Source organism: Heterodontus francisci, chromosome 1 (genome assembly GCF_036365525.1).
Source record: "Heterodontus francisci isolate sHetFra1 chromosome 1, sHetFra1.hap1, whole genome shotgun sequence".
Lineage (NCBI taxonomy): Eukaryota > Metazoa > Chordata > Chondrichthyes > Heterodontiformes > Heterodontidae > Heterodontus > Heterodontus francisci.
Window position 1 is genome coordinate 274,277,682 of NC_090371.1, and position 24,675 is coordinate 274,302,356.

General features: G+C 41.8%; 1 protein-coding gene across 1 annotated transcript in view; it reads right to left on the bottom strand.

The window, feature by feature from the left end:
• Window positions 1–599: 599 nt before the first annotated feature.
• Window positions 600–24,675, bottom strand: part of hadh (hydroxyacyl-CoA dehydrogenase) — a 43,057-nt gene continuing 18,981 nt past the window's right edge. The window contains exons 4-8 of the mRNA XM_068045480.1: window positions 24,262–24,388; window positions 22,238–22,327; window positions 16,843–16,915; window positions 4,414–4,530; window positions 600–1,073 (exon numbers count right to left, since the gene is read on the bottom strand). Of these exons, the coding sequence (XP_067901581.1) occupies window positions 955–1,073; window positions 4,414–4,530; window positions 16,843–16,915; window positions 22,238–22,327; window positions 24,262–24,388 (526 nt within the window). The 3' untranslated portion in view covers window positions 600–954. The remainder of the gene's footprint in view (window positions 1,074–4,413; window positions 4,531–16,842; window positions 16,916–22,237; window positions 22,328–24,261; window positions 24,389–24,675) is intronic.

Below are 24,675 nucleotides of genomic sequence, written 5' to 3' on the forward strand. Positions count from 1 at the left end.
AAGGGCTTTGGAGGGCAAAGGGTAGTCGGATTTGGGTGGTAGTTTGAAAGGATAGAGGGGTCAAGGGTAGGTATTTCTGAGGAGGAGGTGATGACACTTGTTTTGAAAGGGAGATGGATAGTACCTGCAGAGAGCAAGTCATTTGTAATGTCAGCTAGCCTGCAGGCAGAAAGGAATTTGGCTGGTTAGCAGTTTAGTGGGAATAGCATCAAGGGAGCAGGTGGTAAGTGTCATGGATCAGTTGAACTCAGAGGGTGCATCAGGGGAGATGGCAGAGAAACTAGCAAGAAATGTGGTTTCAGGGCTAAAACTGGGGGAGCCTGAAATGAGGCTTGGCTTGGCAGGTAAAGGAATGGGAACAAAATAGCAGAGGCAGCACAACAGATAGTCTCAGTGAGCTTGTATGAACTTGTGGTTGGAGTTGACGGTGGAGGGGACAGGGGAGAGGAGTTTAAAGAGATGGTTGACAGTGGAGAAAAGAAGCTGAGGAGGGGTTATCTGTCACTAATTTTTTTCACTTGGGGTTTAAATGAATCATGGTAATTAGGCAAGATACAAAGTAAATAGAAATAATAAAGTAAATATAAATGGAATCTGCATTGTGCAATTTGAGGCATTTTATTAACACAGTGAAAAAGATCGTACAAATTGAAAGCCAACATTATTTCAGATGCATCAATAGGAAGTACAAAGATTTATTTGTGTATAATAATTTTTAAGGCACCTCGATGCCTAGAAGGAATTAATTTTAAAAAATTAACCTTGTTTTACAAATTACATACTGCAATCGCTGCATCAGGCTGGGTCAGCATTATCCAGTTTGCAACCACATTAATATTACAGTGTATTGTGTCAATTAAGTGCCAGAGCAGACGGCTTAAGAACCAAGGCAACAGTCTGACAGCTTGCATGATTTAGTGTAGAAAAAAGTGCAGCAGCAAGACACCTTGCTTTTTAGGAATACTTGTAGAAACCTTCACCAGTCTTTTTACCCAGCTTTCCTTCATCCACTAGTTTATTTAACAGAGCGCTGGGCTTAAACAAGGGGTTGTCTGGATCCATCTTATGCCATCCTAAGAAGAAAAAATGGCTATGGTCAGTGAAAGGTCATGGTTAAAAACACTTTTTTGTATGGTTGAGGGAAGGCAAAAAACACAAGCAATTCTTGAAAGCTGTTCTGGTCTGTGCAAGGTATACTAACAGACTAAATCAGAACCTAAAAGTATATCAGTACACAATCAGTTTTAATCCATTAGGTTACTTTCGCACTTTACATAAAAACTCATTTGACACGTATGTGGTTTCCTCAATTTGGGCGTTGATGGCTAGAATCCAGTTAGCACCATGACAGTGGGATACAATTTCAATTAGCACTCTCAGTGGTCAACTTGCATAAACCCACAGCCGTAATTGCACGATACTTCATTATGAGATGAATATATATCACCCACTTCCCCAAAAGAGGGTACCATTTCATTCAGCAGCAAGATGCCAAGGAGACTGCTGAACAATATGGCATGAATATTTACCAGTATTCATCCCACAGTGTTCAGTTGAAATAATGTGCAATTGGCAGATGCGGGTAACTGTCATAAATTAGCATTTCAACATTTATAGTGTTTCAACTGTTTGGTCAGAATATTGTTTTAACAGCTTACACATGCTCCCAGCTTTCTTCATGACCAAAATGACCTACTCCCAGGTCTCTAGTTTCTTCTGTGACCTGGTGTATTTGCTTCTGTGAAGCATTTTGGTTCATTTTTCTATGTTACAGATGCTATATAGATGCAAGTTGCTGAGGGGAGAGTACAGCTTCAATGATTTTCAATCATCTACCCACTATGGCACAAAAGGTTATGGCACCATGTGGGAATCATGAGTTCAATCTTATATCCCACCTCTCAGATGTATGTAACTTTGGCACCATACTGCTTTGTGCAACAACAATGCTTCAATGGGGTAGGAAAGTCTAGGGAGAGTTTTTGTGATTAAAGCATCTCTCTTCCAAATCTGTCTGAAAATTGTTACTGATATAAAATACAACAGTATTTTAAGCACGTGGAAACCCATCATTTTAGGTCACTCGCTCTTTAGATGCTCCAGGTGAACAATATTATGAACAGAGGGGTGTAAGCATCCTGGAAAAGATGCATTTACTGCAGTAGCAGCCATCATCATATTGTGCTGCAAGCTATTCTGGAGCCACATAACACCAGAAAGCTAGAATCAGTGGAATCAATGCCCATCAAGAGTCAGCACTAAATCGAGAGAAATGGAAATTTTAAAATGCAGCAATTGCAAGGAGCTTAACCCCAACAGCCATTGAAGAGGTCCCACCCTGAATGGAATCTTCAGTTTCTTTATTCACTTGGAAAATAAATGAAAAAGTGCAAAAGTTGTAAAAATTTAATACTTAAGAGATCATCCAATGCCAGATTTACTATTGAGGTTGCGCCTGACACTTAATTTGCAGCAAATTCAGCCATAACTTAACAAAATCAAGTTCTTTTCTCAAAGGTGGTTCAATATACTGTCTTATTAACAGGAATTAATAGAAATTAAGACCTTTTACCAAGGCTAGCATTATAGTCATTGAGTACAAGGCTACCATATTATGCAATATTCATAACCTACCAACTTTAAACACTCCAGAACACAAAAGGTCTGATGAGTACAAATGTAAAAAATGCCCACAGCGACTTACTTTATCAAAGGATTCATGCTTTACCATAGCACCATCTACTGCTCACTCCCTTAGCACTGTATTTTTTTTTTATTGCAATAGAATCCATCCAGGAATAATATTTGGAAGAGTACAAGTCAAAATCTTTAACAACAACTTCAACTCTATCCAGATCAGTTGAATATTGATTGTAATTAAGTATTTCACAGACAACAATTTGGAACCATAAAACCTAAATCAGACCAGAAAAACATTAATTAATTCCCAGATCCTCATGTCATCAAAGCTTACATGATGGTACATCCTGTACATTACATCATAAATTATGATTATCATTTTAGATCAACAGTGGAGGTCCTGCAAGAAATGATGCAAAGGTACATGGTGCTTGGAAGCATAGAAGTGTAGTGCCCATGACAATGGAAAGAAATGTTTGCAACGTCCTGCCGTTATGCCCATAAATCACCACCATTCTGGCATTGGGTTACGGGTAAGAGGATCCATGAAGGAGAAGGTTTTGCCAACCAGGGTCCTCAGTGTGCCACAGATTGCCCATGGAGAAGGGACCCCTCCCCCAGCACCCTCAAACCCACAGGGATTGTGCCTCGTTTTACAATGCGCCCTCCCTGCATGGCAGAGGCTCACCCTGCCGTTGGTTAGACCCCAGCGGCGGCGGGAAGAGGCCCTTAAGTGGCCGTTAATAGGCCATTTAAGTGCCCCAATTGGCTTCTGAGCGGAAGGCCTTCGTTGACCTATTTCGCCACTGACAAAATCGCTTGGCGGCGAGTGGCCCTCCGTCCCCCCGCCACGATTCCTCGGGGAGCCCATAAAATCCAGCCCTACGTTACCATAAGCATCGTACTTAGTACTTGGAATATTGTATCTTCAATTAAAAAGACATTTTTCAGAGAGGATACTGTAATCACACTAGATTTGGCCTATACACTAATCAAGCAAACTTTAACACAAAATGGGTCCATTAAATTCTTTTGGACAAAATGTTTAATTTTTCACTTAACAGGAAGTAGAACAACTAAAAGGTTTTCATCAAATAAGTAACAAGATCAAACTGTCAAATAAGATTAAGGAAGCACTTTCTCCCCTTCGGGATCGCCTCTCAACATAGGGTCGACAAAGATAGCCAATTCATGATGTATTGATTGCCATATTAAAGGGACGGATGCAGTTTCCAGGATTTTTTTAACCTGGGCATTGGCTTGACTGCAGGTTAGCCATGTTCATAGTCACCCTCTGTCACTGCGTCTATAAAACTGATCTAAGAGTCAGACAGCAGCTTGATGTTAACCACCTGTCATCAGATATCACATAGCCTCAAAGTACTCTTTGGTAGGCATGGCAAGCATCTCTCTCAAGCGGTTCAAGCCTGGTTCAGAGCTAGAACAGTTGCCACCTGTGCAGGCAATGATCTGTGTCTTGTGTTGTGCTGGCATAGCCTTTCACATTTTGGCCTTGCTCTCCTCTCAATATCGTCCCCAATCGTTTGCCTGCCTAACTTTGTTCCTCTTCTCATCCACCTGGTACCAAGTGTACGTTTCAACACATTTCAACACTTCACCAGTCAATCAAATCACTAAGTAACATCAGGAAGTGGCCTTGACAAAAATCATAATGGAGAGGTTAAAATCCAATGGAGGAATTTTTAAAAAATAGTTAAAATACAGATTACAGACAAAGGCTACAAAAGTAAAGACAGATTTCTCTCTACATACCATCAATAATAAACTTGCTGGTGTCAAGTCCAACATAATCCAATAATTCGAAAGGCCCCATAGGATAGCCTGCACCCAGCTTCATTGCCACGTCAATGTCTTCCTTTGATCCATGACCTTGGAAAAACATCAAATTAGTCTCCATATCTTTAAGTAAAATAAGCCCAATAAACTGCTACTTCAGGGAATGAATAAAAAGATACAAGGAAGAAAAATTACAAAATTGATCACATTTTTACGCAAAGCATGTCAATGGAAAGATGCTGTGTTGCATCTTTGTCGGCACAAACAGATCAATCGTATTAATTCAAAATACAGAACAGCACAAGACCCAAAGTATTCCAGATCCATTAGATAGGCATTATTTTGGTCGCTTACTGGCTACTATTTTCTACAGAGGTAAAACACAATCAAGGTCAGTGAGTTACCACTGATTACAACCCAATTGCTTTGATCTTTCACAAATGCCTAGTAACAAAATATCAAAGCCAAATGGGATCTGATCACCAGCTCTCTAAACAAAATAGAACAGTACTACTTATATTTTGTTTTTCCACACAAGGTTCAACCCAAAAGAAGCCTCGGGTTTATTTTTGTGGTAGGAATAACACCTGATTTATTAAAACATTTTATTTTAATCATCTAATGACTGAAAAAAACATTTCACTGAACACACATGGGTATCAGGCCCAGAAACATTTTTTGACAAGTTACAAATATATGCCCAATCACCATTATCTAACAGATACATTTGTGTTTTGCTTAGGTTGAGAGTATAGGCATTAAAATTACGAAACTCACTGAAGCTCTGAATGTCGTACTGAAATACCCTCCATTATGCTTCACTGGAACAAGAATAGTCTAACTTATCTAAACCTGTTACAATCTTATACCCCACTATCAAATCTCCCCTCAACCTCCTTTGCTCCAAAGAGAACAACCCCAGCTTCTCCAACCTAACCTTGTAGCTAAAGTCCCTTATCCTGGAACCATTCTGGTAAATCTCCTCTGAATCCTTTCAAGGACCCTCACATCCTTTCTGAAGTGTGGTGGCCAGAATTGAATGCAATACTCTAGTTGGGGCCTAACCAGAGCTTTATAAAGGTTCAGCATAACTTCCATGCTTTTGTATTCAATACCTCTATTTATGGAGCCCAAGATTCCATATGCTTTGATAATTACTCTCTCAATATGTCCTGCCACCTTCAAAAATCCATGCACACGAACCTCCCAGTCCCTCTGTTCCTATACACTTTTTAGAACTGTGCCAATAAGTATATATTGACTCTCTCTATCCTTTCTGCCTACACTTCTTTGTATTAAATTCCATCTATCATTTGTCTGCCCATTCTGCTAGCCTATCTATGTCCTGTTGCTGTCGATTGGTATCATCCTCATTGTTTACCACACCTCCAAATTTGTAATTATTGGTTAATTTTGAAATTTTACTCTGTATTCCCATACCCAAGTTATTTATATTCACACACACACAGATATAAACAGGTTAAGTGAGTGGGCAACAAGATGGCAAATCGAGTATAATGTAGGGAAGAGTGAAGTTGTTCACTTTGGTTGTAAAGATAGAAAAGCAGAATATTTTTTAAAAGTTGTGAAACTAGTAAGTGTTGATGTTCAGAGAGACTTGGGGGTACTCGTACAAGGAAAGCACAATGTTAACATGCAGGTGCAGCTGGCTATTAGGAAGGCAAATGGCATGTTGGCCTTTATTGCAAGGCGATTGGAGTACAGGAATAAAGAAGTCTTACTAAAATTGTACAGGGCTTTGGTGAGACTCCACCTGGAATACTGTGCAGTTTTGGTCTCCACATTTAAGAAAGGATATATTTGCACTAGAGGCAGTGCAGCAAAGATCTACTAAATTGGTCTCTGGGATGAGGGGGTTTCCTATGATGAGAGGCTGAGTAAATTGGGCTTATGGTCTCTGGAATTTAGAAGAATGAGAGGTGATTTAATTGAGACATACAAGATTCTGAAAGGTTGATTGGGTAGAAGCTGAGAGATTGTTCCCACTGGTCAGGGAATCTAGAACACGGGAACACAGTCACAGGATAAGGGACCAATCATTCGGGGCTGAGATGAGGAGAAATTACTTCACTCAAAGGGTTGTAGATGCTCCATCACTGAATACATTTAAGGCTGGGATAGATAGATTTTTTGGTCTCACAGGGAATCAAGGGCTTCGGGGAGCAGGCAGGAAATTGGAATTGAAGCCCAAGATTAGCCATGATCATGTTGAATGGTGGAGCAGGCTCGATGGGCCATATGGTCTACTTCTGCTCCTTTTTCTTGTGTTCTTGTATATATCAATGCAAGTATACAGAATAAGACAGATGAGCTAAGAGCACAGATTGACATGTGGGAATATGATATTAGCTACTACTGAGACATAGGAAGAACAGCAGGAATGGCAGCTCAACATTCCTGGTTACAGGGTTTACAGACAGGATAGAGGGGGATAAAAAAGGAGTGGGAGTGTCGCAATATTGATAAATGAAACAATTATAGTTGTGAGGATGGACGGTATGGTAGAAAGATCATTAAATTAGGCCATATGGGTTGAACTGAAGAACAAAAAACTACCGGGAGTACACTGTATATCCCCAAACAGTCAGAGGGAGATAGAAGAGCAAATAGATTGGAGAAGTTAGGACTGTTATCCTTGGAGAAAAGAAGGCTGAGAGGAGACTTGATAGAAGTATTCAAAGTCATGAGGTGTCTGGACAGAGTAGATAGGGAGAAAGTGTTCCCACTTGTGAAAGGATCGAGAACGAGAGGGCACAGATTTAAAGTAATTGGTAAAAGAAGGCAAAACGACATGAGGAAAAACTTTTTCACGCAGCAAGTGGTTAAGGTCTGGAATACACTGCCTGAAAGTGTGGTGGAGGCAGATTCAATTGAAGCATTCAAAAGGGAATTAGACTGTTATATGAAAAGGAAGAATGTGCAGGGCTACCTGGAGAAGGCGGGGGAACGGCGCTAAGTGAATTGCTTGTTCAGAGAGCAGGTACAGACACGATGGGCTGAATGGCCTCTTTCTGCACTGTAACAATTCTATGATTCTGTGAAATATGTATGCAAACTTCTGAGATGTGCAAAAACAATAGGGCAGTAATAATGGGGGATTTCAACTACTCTTATATTAACTGGGATAGAAATAGTGTTAGTGTGAAAAGCACAAAGGGAGCAGATTCTTAAAATGCATTCATTTTAGCCAGTACATAGCAAGCCCAACAATAGAGGGGACAGTTCTGGACATACTGGTCATAGTTTTAGGAAAGGAAGCTGGGCACGTGGAAGGGGCATCAGCTTGGCAGCACTTTGGTGGAAGTGATCAGAATTCATTAGATTTAGGGGAGTTGTGGAAAAGGTCAAAGATAGACCAGGAATAAAAGTTCTCAATTGAGGAAAAGCTAATTTTACTAAGCTGAGAGATGATTTAGCTGAAGAGAACTGGAAACAGCTACTTGAAGGTAAATTAATGCCAGATCAGTGGGAGGCATTCAAGGAAGAGATAATGAGGGTTCAGAGTATGTATGTTCCCTTAAAGAAAAAGGGTGGGACTAACAAATCCATGGCCCCCTGGATCTCAAGGGGCTAAAAGGAGAGGTTAAAGAAAAAAAGGGAAGGTTTATGGCAGATACCAAGGGCTCAATACTGCAGAAAACCTACAGCAGTATAAAAAGTGTACGGGTGAAATAAAAAAGGAAATTCGGAAACCAAAGAAAGGGCATGAAAAATATTGTCAAGTAAAATCAAGGAAAACCCAAAGATTTTTTATAAATACATAAAGAGCAAGAGGATAACTAAAGAAAGAGCAGGGCCTATTAGGGACCACAAGGGTAGCCTGTGTGTTAAGGCAGAGGACATCTGTATGGTTCTTTATGAATACATTGGGTTGGATATTAATGAGCCCTCGATATTGGGATCCGTGGCGGGGTGGGCCTGAATATGGTCCTGGATGAGGCCCGCCATGGACCTCCACGCCGGCAGGGCCTGGCCCGATCCTCCCGGCGGCGGCAAGGTACCGTGGTGGCTTTCCCGCTGCTGGGCGACTAGATCATAATTTTAATATTTAAATCAATTAAAATAATTTAAATAAATTTACCTCACCTCTGTGATCTTTGGTCTGGAAGCCAGCACTCGCACGCCTTCAGATTCCCATCTGGGGAAACGAGGCGCAACACTAGTGGGGAGGGGAGAGGAGGTACTTTTCTCAGTGCATAAGGGATGGGGGACAGGGTCAAATTAATGTCATGGGTGTAGGGGATGGTGGGAAGGGTTATAGTTTAAAGTTTATGCAGTGTGGGGGTGGGGGCGGGGGGGGGGGAGGTCAGATGGTAAAGACAAGTGTTTTGTGGGGGGGGGGGGAAGAGCAAATAATTAATTTAATTGTTATTGGTGGGGTGGGAAAGGGGTAAAAGAGATGTATTTATTTAATTTTATTAAATCTTCCTTTAAATATTTAAATATGCTGGTAGGGCTAACAGCCCTTGAAAAATGGCATTGATGCCATTGCCGGCGATGGACAGCCCCATCCATGTGATCGTGGTGGGGGGGGGGGGGGGGTACCCCAGCTATGTAAATGAGTTGTTGCGCTTGGAATCGCAGCAGCTCTTTGGCGTGTGGCCCGCATTTTTTTCGCCTACTGCCGAAAACAGTGGCGGGCTTATAAAATTCAGCCCTTTGTGTCTGTTTTCAGAAAACAGAGGGATGATACAGACATTACAATCAAGGGTAACGTGTGCAAAATATTAGATGAAACTAACATATTGAGAGAGGAAGTATTAAGGGGTTTAACATCTTTGAAAATTGAAAAATCCCCAGACCCGGCAAAATGTATCCTCGGCTGTTAAGGGAAGCAAGAAAAGGAATACTGCAGTCTCTGACCATCATTTTGCAATCCTCTCTCGCTACAGGTGTGGTGCCAGAGGACAGCTAACATTGTACCATTGTTTAAAAAGGGAGAAAAGGGTAGACTGAGTAATTACAGGCCAGTCAGCCTAACCTCGGCAGTTAGAAAATTATTGGAAAAAATTCTGAGGGACAGGATAAATCTTCATTTAGAAAGAGACGGATTAATCAAAGACAATCAGCACAGATTTGTTAAGGAAGTCATGTTTGACTAACATGATTGAATTTTTTGAGGAGGTAACAAGGAGGGTCGACGAGGGTAGTGTATTTGATGTCGTCTATAGGGATTTTAGCAAGACTTTTGATAAGGTTTCACATGGCAGGCTGGTCCTGAAAGTAAAAGCCCATGGGATCCAAGGCAAAGTGGCAAGTTGGATCCAAAACTGTCTCAGAGACAGGAAGCAAAGGATAATGGTCATTGGGTGCTTTTGTGACTGAAAGGCTGTTTCCAGTAGGGTTCCGCAGGTCTCAGTACCAGGTGCATTGCTTTTTGGCAATACATAAGAATGATTTGGACTTGAATGTAGGGGGTACAGTTAACAAGTTTGTAAACAATATAAAAATTGGCAGTGTGGGTGATAATGAAGAAAAAAGCTGTAGACTGCAGGAAGATATCAACAGGCAGAACAGTGGCAAATGGAGTTCAGTCTGGAGAAGTGGGAGGTAATGCGTCTGGGGAAGGCTAATAAATGGTAAGATACTGAGAAGTATAGAGTAACAGAGGGACCTTGGAGTGCATGTCCACAGATCCCTGAAGGTGGCTGGACAGGTAGATAAGGTGGTCAAGAAGGCATTCGGGATACTGGTTTTTATTAGCTGAGGAATAGAATATACAGCAAGAGGTTATGCTGGAAATATTCAAAACACTAGTTAGGCCACAGTTGGATTACTGCATGCAGCTCTGGTCACCGCACAATAGGAAAGATGTGATTGTACTAGAGAGAGTACAGAGGAGATTTATGAGGATGTTGCCTGGATTTTAGTTATGAGGAAAGATTGGACAGGTTAAGGTTGATTTTCTTTGGAACGGAGCAGGCTGAGGAGAGACCTAATTGAAGTGTATAAAATTATGAGGGATCTAAATAGAGTGGTTAGGAAGGTCCTATTCCCCTTGGTTGAGGGGTCCACAACCAGGTGGCATAGATTTAGGGTAAGAGGTAGGAGGTTTAAAGGGGATTCGAGTGGAAATAATTTCACCCAGAGGGTGGTAAGGATCTGGAACTCACTGCCTAAAAGGTTAGCAGAGACAGAAACCCTCATAACATTTTAAAAGTACTTGGATATGCACTTGAAGTGCTATAGCCGTCAAGGCTACGAGCCAAGTGCTGGAAAATGGGATTAGGCTGGATGGCTATTTGTCTGCTGGCACAGGTGCCGAATTGCCTCCTTCTATGTTGTAAGTATCTACAATGATTAAACAAAGCAGTGGTCCCAGCACTGACCCTTGGGGAACACCACTGTCTATCATCCTCCAGTCTGAAAAACCATTTCTATGACTTGCTGATTTCTGTCCTTAACCCAATTTTTAGCAAAGCTAACACTGACCTGCCTATTCCAAAAGCCTCAATTTTGATAACTAGCCGTTTATGTGGTAGTTTGTCAAACGCTTTCTTCAAATCCACATAGACAACATCCAGCGAATTCCCCTCATTAACCTTCTGTTAGTTCATCAAAAAAGTCAATTAGATTAGCCAAACTCAATCTGCCTTTTACAAATCTGTGCTGGTTCTCCTTAATTAGCTCGAACGGTACACATCGGTACCAATGACATAGGCAGGAAGAGTGACGAGGTCCTGCAGGGGGAGTTAGGTAGAAAGTTAAAAGACAGGACCTCTAGGGTTGTAATCTCGGGATTACTCCCTGTGCCACGTGCCAGTGAGGCTAGAAATAGGAAGATAGTGCAGCTAAACACGTGGCTGAACAGCTGGTGTAGAAGGGAGGGTTTCAGATATCTGGACCATTGGGATTTCTTCAGGGACAGATGGGACCTGTACAAGAAGGAGGGGTTGCATCTAAACTGGAGGGGCACAAATATCCTGGCTGCGAGGTTTGCTAGCATCACTCGGGAGGGTTTAAACTAGTGTGGCAGGGGGGTGGGAACCAGAGCAGTAGGGCAGCAAGTGAAATAAATGAGGGGGAACTAGTAAATAAAGCCAGTAAGACTGAGAGGAAGAGCAGGCAGGGAGATGTTGCGGAGCACAGCGGGACTGGTGGTCTGAAGTGCATTTGTTTCAATGCGAGAAGTATAACAGATAAGGCAGATGAACTTAGAACTTGGATTAGTACTTGGAACTATGATGTTGCTATTACAGAGACTTAGTTGAGGGAAGGACAGGATTGGCAGCTAAATGTTTCAGGATTTAGAAGCTTCAGGCGGGATAGAGGGGGATGTAAAAGGGTGCTGCATTACTTGTTAAGGAGAATATCACAGCTATACAGCGGAAGGACACCTCGGAGGGGTCGTGCAGCGAGGCAATATGGGTGGAGCTCAGGAATAGGAAGGGTGCAGTCACGATGTTGGGGGTTTACTACAGGCCTCCCAACAGCCAGCGGGAGGTAGAGGAGCAGATATGTAGACAGATTTTGGAAAGATGTAAAGGTAACAGGGTTGTAGTGGTGGGTGATTTTAACTTCCCCTATATTGACTGGCACTCACTTAGTGCTAGGGGCTTGGATGGGGCAGAATTTGTAAGGAGCATCCAGGAGGGGTTCTTGAAACAATATGTAGATAGTCCAACTAGGGATGGGGCCGTACTGGACCTGGTATTGGGGAATGAGCCCGGCCAGGTGGTCGAAGATTCAGTAGGTGAGCATTTCGGAAACAGTGACCATAATTCTGTAAGTTTTAAGGTACTTGTGGATAAGGATAAGAGTAGTCCTTGAGGGAAGGCAAATTATAACAATATTAGGCAGGAACTGAAGAATTTAGATTGGGGGTGGCTGTTTGAGGGTAAATCAACATCTGACATGTGGGAGTCTTTCAAACGTCAGTTGATTAGAATCCAGGACCAGCATGTTCCTGAGAGGAAGAAGGATAAGTTTGGCAAGTTTCGGGAAGCTTGGATAACACGGGATATTGTGAGCCTAGTCAAAAAGAAAAAGGAAGCATTCGTAAGGGCTGAAAGGCTAGGAACAGACGAATCCCTTGAGGAATATAAAGACAGTAGAAAGGAACTTGAGCAAGGAGTCAGGAGGGCTAAAAGGGGTCATGAAAAGTCATTGGCAAACAGGATTAAGGAAAATCCCAAGGCTTTTTGTACGTATATAAAGAGCAAGAGGGTAACTAGGGAAAGGGTTGGCCCACTCAAGGACAGAGAAGGGAATCTACGTGTGGAGCCAGAGGAAATGGGCGAGGTACTAAATGAGTACTTTGCATCAGTATTTACCAAAGGGAAGGACTTGGTGGGTGATGAGCCTAGGAAAGGGAGTGTAGATAGTCTCAGTCATCTCATTATCAAAAAGGAGGTGGTGTTGGGTGTCTTGCAAAGCATTAAGGTGGATAAGTCCCCGGGGCCTGATGGGATCTACCCCAGAATACTGAGGGAGGCAAGGGAAGAAATTGCTGGGGTCTTGACAGAAATCTTTGCATCCTCATTGGCTACAAGTGAGGTCCCAGAGGACTGGAGAATAGCCAATGTTGTTCCTTTGTTTAAGAAGGGTGGCAAGGATAATCCAGGAAATTATAGGCTGGTGAGCCTTACATCAGTGGTAGGGAAATTATTAGAGAGGATTCTTCGGGACAGAATTTACTCCCATTTGGAAACAAACGAACTTATTAGCGAGAGGTAGCATGGCTTTGTGAAGGGGAGGTCATGTCTCACTAATTTGATTAAGTTTTTTGAGGACGTGACAAAGATGATTGATGAAGGAAGGGCAGTGGATGTTATCTATATGGACTTCAGTAAAGCCTTTGACAAGGTCCCTCATGGCAGACTGGTACAAAAGGTGAAGTCACGCGGGATCAGAGGTGAGCTGGCAAGATGGATACAGAACTGGCTCAGTCATAGAAGACAGAGGGTAGTAGTGGAAGGGTGCTTTTCTGAATGGAGGGATGTGACTAGTGGTGTTCTGCAGGGATCAGTGCTGGGACCTTTGCTGTTTGTAGTATATATAAATGATTTGGAGGAAAATGTAGCTGGTCTGATTAGTAAGTTTGGTGGAGTTGCGGATAGTGATGAGGATTGTCAGAGGATACAGCAGGATATAGATCGCTTGGAGACTTGGGCGGAGAAATAGCAGATGGAGTTTAATCCGGACAAATGTGAGGTAATGCATTTTGGAAGATCTAATACAGGTGGGAAGTATACAGTAAATGGCAGAACCCTTAGGTGTATTGACAGACAGAGAGATCTGGGCGTACAGGTCCACAGGTCACTGAAAGTGGCAACGCAGATGGATAAGGTAGTCAAGAAGGCATACGGCATGCTTGCCTTCATCGGTCGGGGCATAGAGTATAAAAATTGGCAAGTCATGCTGCAGCTGTACAAAACTTTAGTTAGGCCACACTCAATATTGCGTGCAATTCTGGTCGCCACACTACCAGAAGGACGTGGAGGCTTTGGAGAGGGTACAGAAGAGGTTTACCAGGATGTTGCCTGGTCTGGAGGGCATTAGCTATGAGGAGAGGTTGGATAAACTCGGATTGTTTTCACTGGAATGACGGAGGTGGAGGGGCGACATGATAGAAGTTTACAAAGTTATGAGCGGCATGGACAGAGTGGATAGTCAGAAGCTTTTTCCCAGGGTGGAAGAGTCAGTTACTAGGGGGCATAGATTTAATGTGAGAGGGGCATAGTTTAGAGGGGATGTGCGAGGCAAGTTCTTTACACAGAGGGTGGTGAGTACCTGGAACTTGCTGCCGGGGGAGGTGGTGGAAGCATGTACAATAGCGACGTTTAAGAGGCATCTAGACAAATACATGAATAGGATGGGAATAGAGGGATACGGTCCCCGGAAGTGCAGAAGGTTTTAGTTTCGGCAGGCATCAAGATCGACGCAGGCTTGGAGGGCCGAATGGCCTGTTCCTGTGCTGTACTGTTCTTTGTTTGTTCAAATGCCTGTTAATTTTTTTCCCTGATTATTATTTCTGAAACCTTACCCATCACTGTGGTTAAACTAACCAGCCGGGAGTTCCTAGGAATGTCCTTGCACGCTTTCTTGAACAAGAGTGTCACATTTGCCATTTTCCAATCTTCTGACACCTCTCCCATATCCTGGGAAAATGAGCGATATGTCCATATTATGGCAAACCCTTCCACTATCGCCATCCCCACTTCCCTTAGCAACCTAGGATGAAAGCCATTCGGACCAGGCAACTTATCCACTCTAAGCATAGCAAGCCTTTCTGGTACATCCTGCCTATTAATTTTCACCCCATCCATTACCTCTACTATCTCCGCATCTATTAATATTTTGTCAGATTCCTCTCCCTTAGTAAACACTGATACAAGGAACACATTAAGTATTCGAGCATAATAATAAAAGCAAAATACTGCAGATGCTGGAAATCTGAAATAAAAACAAGAAATGCTGGAAATACTCAGCAGGTCTGGCAGCAACTGTGGAGAGAGAAGCAGAGTTAACGTTTCATGTCAGTGACCCTTCTTCAGAAGTATTCTAGCCTTGCCCTCTGCCTCTTTGTCCCTGATAAGTGCCACCCCCCCTCTTACTACCTGCTTTTTGGGTTCCCTTTAACGTTAACTGCCATTCTATTCTCATATTCTATCTTTGCCAGTCTTATTTTCCTCTTCACTTTCCCTCCCAGCTTATTGTATTTGGCATGATCTGTATAGCAACTCCATTTACTCGCCTTGGTTCTACATCCCTTAATATCCTTACCTAAGAATACACAGTCACAATTTTGAAATTTTCAGTTGACCCATCTTCAAAAGTGTTTTGAGAGAGAGACATAGATTTCCACTAGTCTTTGTGTTAAGTGCTTCCTGACACTACCCTGAAACAGCTTCGCTCTAATTTTAAGTTTGCACTCTCTTCTTCTGGATTCCCCCATCAGAGGAAATAGTTTCTATCTATATCAACTTCTTGAATCATCTTAAATACCTCAATTAATCTTCTAATACTCAAGGAAATACAAGCCTTAGTCTTTGCAGCCTGTCATGATAGGTTAACCCTTTTAGCCCTGGTATCATTTGGGCAAATCAACAATACACTCCCTCCAAGGCCAAATATCCTCCTGAAGTGTAATGCTCAGAATTGAACGCATTACTCCAGTTGCCGTCTAACCAGAGCGTTTTACTCCATATTTTCTCAATCCATCTTGAAAGTGAGAGGTATTGTTTGTCTCTCTCTATTTCCTCTGTCCCACCATTTACACAAGCCATAATTAGTGGTTATGATATCATTACTGTGTATAGATATTATAAAGATAGCTTATCTTGTATAGCCATGTAAATTTAGGATCATCCCTAACAAGCACATGTGTCCCTCCTCATCCAACCATCTTTTATTTAATTGATCTCAAATCTTTTCATTGCATGTAACAGAACTATGAACCATTCTTCATTCACTTTCTCCTTAGATCGATGCTCAAGCTGAAATTTTCACTTAGCTGCCAAACTTATTTTTCAGTTTCTCTCCCTGCCTTCCAAAATATTCACTGCCTGAACTCAAATCTCATCAAGTCTATCCCTCTCTAGATCTCACACTTTGCAGCTGATGCTTTGCTCTGGCAAAAAACTCATTCACCCAAGTTATGATATGACTGACAGCCCTGTTGCATATTGTTTTTTTTTAACAGCTGGGGTGGGTCAAGAAATAACTCAACAGTGGTGCCTTTAACTTTAAAGAAAAATAAAACTAAAGACAGCTCAAAAGAAAAGCCACTAGAGAGGGCTCAGAACTTTTTAGCAAAATTCTAAAAAAAAACATTCTATCACAGTGGCAAGGATTTCTGCAACTCCATTTCCTTCTTGCCAAAGTTTAAGCATCAGCAATAGTGGAGGCAGAAATCAAAGTCTATAAAAAAAAACCTTCACTAAGTTTTTGTTCTGGCAATCCAATAAAACATTATGTAGCCCTGCCATAGAAGTGTTCAGTTTAATTTTCAGGAAGACATGAGGGCAGAGGGATGCTTTACCAGTGGCCTAGGGGATGCAGAAAATATAAATTTGCTATAAGCAATTTTGAAAGGTCACAAAGGGTCACAACGTTGGAGATTGCCCAACACCTCTAACGAGGTTCTAAAGTCAAATGGGTTCTCAAAAATTAAGGATCTTGTGGGATTCTTCATATAAGGTCTGAATTTTAGTTTAATTGTGCCTGAAAGTCACTACCTGCTGGATTGGGAAAGAGTACATTTTGGGAGATGTTACCTACACAGCATGCAGCATATCACCACTTGTGCTAAATCAAAACATACAACGTTCTTGCTGTGGAGGTGTAAAGTAGAGAACACTTTTCTCATTTTGGGAAATAGGGCTTCATTTGAAACTTAATTTTCCAATACCTAGTTTTTTAAAATCCTTAAATTTTAATTACCTCGCTCATGTAGCCTGACGGCTTCCATCAAGTATGGCACAAGAAGACGGTTCACAATAAATCCAGGGGTATCCTATGGAAAAAGGGCAAGGTAAATAAAATCCTGAATCAATATTAAAGCTCCTTTCATGCTTGTAAGAGTCTCATTAAAATGATAAACTAATTTTTAAATTATACATTGCACAAACCCAAATACTCAACCAAGAACCATCAAATGCTGAATTTATTTCATGAGCAAGTGAAAATTTTGCATCCTATACTTGGCACAATATAACCAAAAAATGTCAGAGGAAGTCATGTTCAAAGTGAAGAGAGCTCTGGTAAAACCATACTTTGAGTATTGGATCTTGCTCTTGCACCAAGACATAAAGGAAACATTCAAGCCATAGAGGCATGAGGCTGATGCAGAATGTCAGAGGTCTACTGGAGAAACCTGGGCCTTTCACTGTTGAAAGGAGATGACAGAGTTAACCTTATAGATGTGTAAACAGTAAATGGAAAGGTTAAGTCTGGAAAATTACTGCAAAATAAATCATGGGCTGTATTTTACCACGGGCTTTGGGACCCCAATATCAGGACCAAATCAGGGTCCCGAGCCTACACTTGCCAGCATCATGCTCAACATTGTAATGTTCCCGGAGATAGCCTCCTAATTGGCCACCTCCACATTCACCATCCTATTAAGGATGGCGGGCAGGCTCCCAGGAGAGGCAGGACGGGGACTGTGAGGGTGCCTCAACGTGGAGGCGCGGATACAAAAGAAAAATTAAGAGAGCCAAAGCTGTTAGACCCCTCCGAGCGGAGTGGAAACTCCTCCAGATGAATCATTTGGACCGTGAGTATGGCCCATCAATGGTGCATGGAACCTCAGACTCCAATAGCCCTCCAGCCTGATGCAGGGAGGCCACTTCCATTGAACTTGCGATCTCCACATGCAGCAGGGGTCACTTCGCTGCTGGTAAAAAGGTCCCTAACTGGGGCTTTAAAGATTTTAATTGGCTGCCCGACTCCGTGGAGCAGGCAACTGAATCTACTCCCAGCCCGCCCCAGGAAAGTTCCCCAGCGGCAAGAATACTTCGGGGAGATCCCCTGACAGCATCCGCCTATTTTCCCTGCACTCCTGCCACCATGGGGTTGGTAAAATTCAGCCCCATGTGTGAGATAAGGGAATATAGGTCAAACTAGTAAGACAGAAATATAGGACTGATATTGTCAGGAGGCTCTTCAGACAGAGTGAAACACATGGCTCAGAGTAGTGGAATTGAATACCCAGAAATATTTCAGGAAACAGTTGGATGAAATAATGGAAAACCGTAGACCATAGGTCCTTCTGGATGATTGAGTTAAAAATAAGTCAAAGAGCCCCTTTCACTCTATGAGGAACATTATTATCTCCACTGCCCGGGCGGTAATCTGACAGAGTACATTGCCCTCCTGTTGTACAACCAGCAATTTCACCCTAGTCATTTCTAAATTATCACCAATTTTATCTCAAGTTTTCAATTGTGGTGAGGTATAAAACAGGCTATACACCAAACTGATTTTACTTTCCATTGATTTCAACAGAAAGGAAAACCGGTTGGGTTGTATGAAGGGTGGCTGATCCGCTGTTGCTCGTTTTATGCCCCGCTGCAGTAGGAAGTTCCACCCATAGATTCTAAGATTTCACCCACTAACTGACATTAGACTAACTGGTCTATCTTTACCCAGTTGATCTTTTCCTTCCCTTCTTGGAAATGACATGCTACACTGTATATTCTACAATCCCGAGACACAAATTTCATATTTAAGAAGGATTGAAAAACTGTGGCCAGAGAGTCTGCTTCTCCTCAGATTCTGGTCAATAGTCTAGCACATATGCCGTTAGAGTGTGGGGTTCTGCCAATGTTTTGAGATCCAATTCATTCTCCACAGTCATCTCTCAACAATTTTTTTTATATCCTCCTCTAGTAAACCTAAATTCTCACTTACAACATTATTTGTAAAAACAATTCCAAAATATCACTTGGGGGAATTTAACTCTAAAAATCCAGCGGGTTTAGGGTGGGTAGGGGTTATGATTCCTGACAACAACCCAACCCCTTCTGGTTTTAATGGAGGCAGGCAACCCACACCCTCCTCACTCACCCATGCCTCCAATCCCCTGGAAGCCTCCAATCTGCACTCGCCCACAGGCCTCCAATCACCGTCCCCCGGTTCCCAGCCCCTGGTCAGGGTGTGGATCTACCCGGTCCTGCAGCCTCTTCCGGATTGCTCCCTATCCAACCGGAGGCCAAGCCTGTCAATCAGGCTAGCATCTGGTCAGGGAACCTGTCGGTAAGGTTACATGCATACTGAGGAGTTAAAACTTCACAGTGGGTGGAGAAATCCCAACTTCTGGGATTGCTGTGCTCTACTGCAACACCTCCCCGCAGGCCAAGAAAGTTAAAATTGCCCCCACTGAGTCTACAGCACAGACACAGGCCATTTGGCCTAACTGGTCTGTGCCTGCATTTATGCTCCACACGAGCCTCCTCGTAGCCCTCTTCATCTAACCCTATCAGTATATCCTTCTATTCCTTTCTTCCTCATATGCTTATCCAGCTTCCCTTATATGCATCTATGCTATTTGGCTCAACTACACCTTGTCGTAACACTTTTCACATTTTTACCACTCTCTGTGGTGAGTTACACAGTTTCTCTTGAAGCCCCTATTGAATTTATTAGTGACTATTTTACATTTATGTCATCTAGTTTATTAATATTCAGTAAGACAATTTTACGGTTTTACACCATGTGAATTTGCTTTGAAAAGAGCTGTTTCCTTGAAAACAAATTTCTTAGAAAAACTAGCGGGACAATGTACTCTGTCCATCGTCTGGAGAAATAACTGGAATGGTGGAAACAGTGGGTTTATATGTGGTGGAGAATGGGAATGTGGATGGGATCTTACTACTGATAGGTCATTATATGCTCTTGCTGCTATTGGTCAGCTAATTATGGTCCATGATAGTCAATACATGCTATTGTTCTTGCTGCTGATTGGTCAGCTATTGTGTCTTGTGGTAAGTTGACAAATGCTACTGTTCTTTTCGAGGTATGTTGGCTGCAGAGCAGGTGATGATGTGTTTCTTAAGTAACCGTTCCAGTTATTTCTCCAGACGATGGGCACAGCACGCTGCCCAAAACAACGAGGCCTATCAGTGCCAGCACCAATCCCCAAGGAACATCATTTCCTACCTTCTGACTAGTCGACTCTCTGATTTCTGTTTTGTAGCCACTATAACTTAATTCTCCACAATTAAACTCCTTCCACCAATGAGCAGTCTTACTCTTTCTGACTATTCTTTTAACTAGCTTATAAAAGCCCTAATTCCTTTTATATTTTCTTTAGCCATTTTTTATTATTCCCCCTTTTCTCCTCCCACTACACTTGTTATATTCTTTATAATTAATTTTTGTATTAATAGGCTTAAATATACATTCCTCAAAGACACAAAAACCCAACAGGAAAGATGAATCAACTGTGGCTAACAAAAGAAGTTAAAGATTGCATTAGATCAAAGGAAGTGGCTTATAAGGTTGCCAGAAAAAGAGGTAAGCCCAAGGATTGGGAGCAATTTAGAACCCAGCAAAGGATGACCAAGAAACTGATAAAGGGAAAAGAGAATATGAATGTAAGCTAGTGAGAAATATACGGCTGACTGTAAAAGCTTCTTTAGGTATGTGAAAAGGAAAAGATTTGCAAGACAAATGTGGGTCCATTGCAGGCAGAGAATTTATAAAAGGAGAATAGGGAAAAAGCGTAGAAACTAAACAATTACTTTGTGTCTGTCCCCGCAGAGGAAGATAGAGAAAATCTCTCAGAAATACTAGGGAACCAAGGCACTTGTGAAAATAAGAAAATGAAGGAAATTAGTATTAATAAAGAGGTAGCACTTGAAAAATTAACTGGATTGAAGGTTGATAAATCCCCTCGACCAGATGAGCTACATCCCAGAGTGTTGAAGGAGGTGGCTATAAAGATAGTGGATGCATTGGTGGTTATCTTTCAAAATTCTATAGATTCTGGAAAAGTAGCAAATGTAACCCGACGATTTATGAAAGGAGGATGAGAGAAAAAACAGGAAACTACAGACCTGTTAGTTTGACATCAGTAGGAGGGAAAATGTTAGAACCTATTATAAAGGATGTGATGAATAGACACTCAGAAAATAATGAGAATTGGTTAACAGACAGAAAACAGAGAGTAGGAATAAATGGGTCATTCTCAATGGCAGGCTGTTACTAGTGGGGTACTGCATGCATCAGTGCTGGGGCCACAGCTGTTCACAATCTACATCAATGATTTGGATGTGGGGACCAAATGTAATATTTCCAAATTTGATGATGACACAAAATTAGGTAGGAATGTAAATTGTGAGGAGTATGCAAGGAGGCTTCAAGGGGACTTGGACAGGCTAAGTAAATGGGCAAGAACATGGTAGATGGAATATAATGTGAATAAATGTGAAGTTATCCACTTTGGTAGAAAAAACAGAAAGACAGAGTATTTCTTAAATGGTGAGAGATTGGGAAGTGTTGGGTGTCCAAAGGGACCTGGGTGTCTTTGTTCATGAGTCACTAAAAGCTAGCATGCAGGTGCAGCATGCAATCAGGAAGGCAAATGGTACATTGGCCTTCATCGCAAGGGGTTTTGAGTACAGGAAAAAAGAAGTCTTACTGCCATTGTATAGAGCCTTGGTGAGACCACACCTGGAGTACTGTGTACAGTTTTGGTCCCCTCATCTAAGAAAGGATATACTTGCCATAGAGGAAGTGCAACGGAGGTTCACCAGACTAATCCCTGGGAAGGTGGGATGAGGAGAGATTGGGCTTGTATTTTCTAGAATTTCAAAGAATGAGAGGTGATCTCATTGAAATGTACAAAATTCTTACAGGGTGTGACAGGGTGGATGCTTCCCCTGGCTGGTGAGTCCAGAACCAGGGGACATTCTTCTGTATTTTACCTCCTTGTCTCAAGAAACAATGGGTAAGCGCCTAGGGGTGGTCAGTGGTTTGTGAAGCAGCACGTGGAGTGGCTATAAAGGCCAATTCTAGAGTGACAGACTCTTCCACAGGCGCTGCAGATAAAATTGGTTGTCAGGGCTGTTACACAGTTGGCTCTCTCCTTGCACTTCTGTCTTTTTTCCTGCCAACTGCTAAGTCTCTTCAACTCGCCACTCTTTAGCCCCGCCTTTATGGCTGTCCGCCAGCTCTGGCGATCACTGGCAACTGACTCCCACGACTTGTGGTCAATGTCACAGGACTTCATGTCGCATTTGCAGACATCTTTAAAGTGGAGACATGGACGGCCGGTGGGTCTGATACCAGTGACGAGTGAAGAGAAAGGTAACTATTGCAGGCAGTAACCTACCTTACAAGCCACAGGTTTTTTCCCCAAAGCTTTGCTGAAGTTCATTAGTGCTTCAAATGTCTGCTGGCTGGTCAGTGGAGTCTGAACCACCTATTCATAAAAATTAAAAGAGAAATCAAAAATTTCCCATCAAAAGAATACGTTATTAACAAAAATACCTATTCAAGGAACTGCACCCCAAACATTTTCTGGAGTTAATTGATAACAGAAACTTTTTTCTAAATAAAGCAATTAAATTTGAGACCATTTACAGTGCTTAAAAAACTGAACATGCCAAAGTAATACTAATTTACACTCATAACTCAACTGCACCTCATTTTACAAGTGCTAGTATGGTTCAATAAATTTGCTATTTCAGAGTAGAATTCTGCACTCCCCAACTTTCCTGGAGGGTGATCAGAAAGAGAAATGGGATGCAAGAAAAGGTGACAGCTAAATAAGGCAAAGTGGACAAATTAGGTAGAGAAACAACACAAATTAGAATCAAGAAAATGGAGCAAGCAAGAAAAGGGTGAATGAATTATCTTTGCAAGAGAGGTTGAACAGGCTGGGCATCTTTTGTCTAGAAAAGAGAAGTGTAGGGGGTGACCTGACCCAAGTCTTTAGGATTATGAAAGGGTAAACATAGAGAAGATGTTTCCACTTCTCTGGGATATCAAAACTAGCAGCCATAAATATAACATAGTCAATAATAAATTCAATAGGAATTCAAGAGAACCTTCTTTACTTGGACAGTAGTTAGAATGTGGTATTTGCTACCACAAGAACAGCATAGATGCATTAAAGGGGAAGCTGGATAAACACACAAGCGAGAAAGGTATAGAAGGGTACGCATTAGGGTTAGAGGAGTCTCATGTGGCATATAAACAACAGCATGGACCAGTTGGGCCAAATGATCTGTTTCTGTGTTGTATGTTCTATGTAAGTTTTTGGGATAAACTGAAGCTTTAAACAAACAGTTCTGATGTTCATTACAAAATAACTTGTGTCAGCTAGGTGTTCTGCATTTCACACTGTTTATTTGTGGAAATGAGAGGAAGGGAAAAAGGAAAATGTAGTGGATATTTCTCAGAAGTCCTCAGAATCAATTTTTAACAAAAAATGGTCTCACAAGCATCCATCCTAAATTTTTGGGGAACCAAACACCTCTAGAATGTGTGTCTTAAACAACAGAAATTCCCTCCTCAGTCATCAGAGTTTTAACAAATTAAATATTCAGAATATGCTACAGAGGGAGTATAATTGTGGAGAAAGAAGGTATAGTAACTACAAAACAGAAAAGAGACATTAGAGGTTAACAATAGCAACTCTGCAACTCCGCAATAGCAAAAGGTGTGAAGTCATATCCAGCCTTGCTTAGAGCACACTTGGAATACTGTGCACAGTTTTGGTCTCTAAATTATAACAAGGATGGAGAAGCTTTGGAGAAGGGGTAAAAATGATTCACAAGGCTATACCTAACAGGAAAGGATATACCCAACAAGAAAGCCTGAACAGGCTGGGGCTCTTTTCTATAAAACAGAGAAGGCTGAAGGCTGACCTAATAGAGATCTTTAAAATTCTGAAAGGGTTTGATAGAGTTAGATGTAGAGAAAATGTTCTCACTTGTGGGGAATCCAAATTAGCGATCAAAACTGCAAGCTAGTCACTAATAAATCAAATAGGGATTTCAGAAGAAATTTCATAACTCAGAGAGTGGACAGAATGTGGAACGTGCTTCCACAAGGAGTAGTTGAGACAAATAGCATTTAAGGCGAAGCAAGATAAACACTTGAGGGAGAAATGAATAGGGTATGCTAAAATGGTTGGATGAAGAGGGCTGTGAGGAGGCTTGTATGGAGCATAAAAAGTCAGCATAGACCCTTGGGCTGAATGGTCTGTTTCTGTGCTGTAGACCTGATGTAAAACAGACTAATAATTCCCTGACTCAATTTAACAGAAGGTAGCTGGGAATAACTTGATCCTAGTTTTGTTTTAATCCTTTCCATTCTCTCTGCTGGTAATAAAATACAAGGAAAACAAACCTCCACTAGTTTCATCAAGGGTACAGGGTTGAAAAAATGGAGCCCACCAAACCGGTCCTGTCTGGTTGTAGCATTTGCTATTTCAGTGATTGGCAGTGAAGAAGTGTTGCTAACAAAAATTGTATGCCTATTAGGAAAACAAAGAAAACTGAATTATTCCTTCAAAATAACAAAACACTTGGTTGCACTTGCTATTAAAACCACATTTTAAAAGTGTTCCCTTTACAATGATGGAAGATTAAGAGTAAAGACTTATAAAAAGCAAAAGAACTATTGCAATAGACTTAATCATTTTGCATTCTTTCTTGGGATGCAAGTCTTGCTGGCAAGGCCTACATTTATTGCCCATCCTTAATTGACCTCGTGCAGGTGATGAGCCACACCCACAGCTTAGCAGCACACCAAGGCCATTTC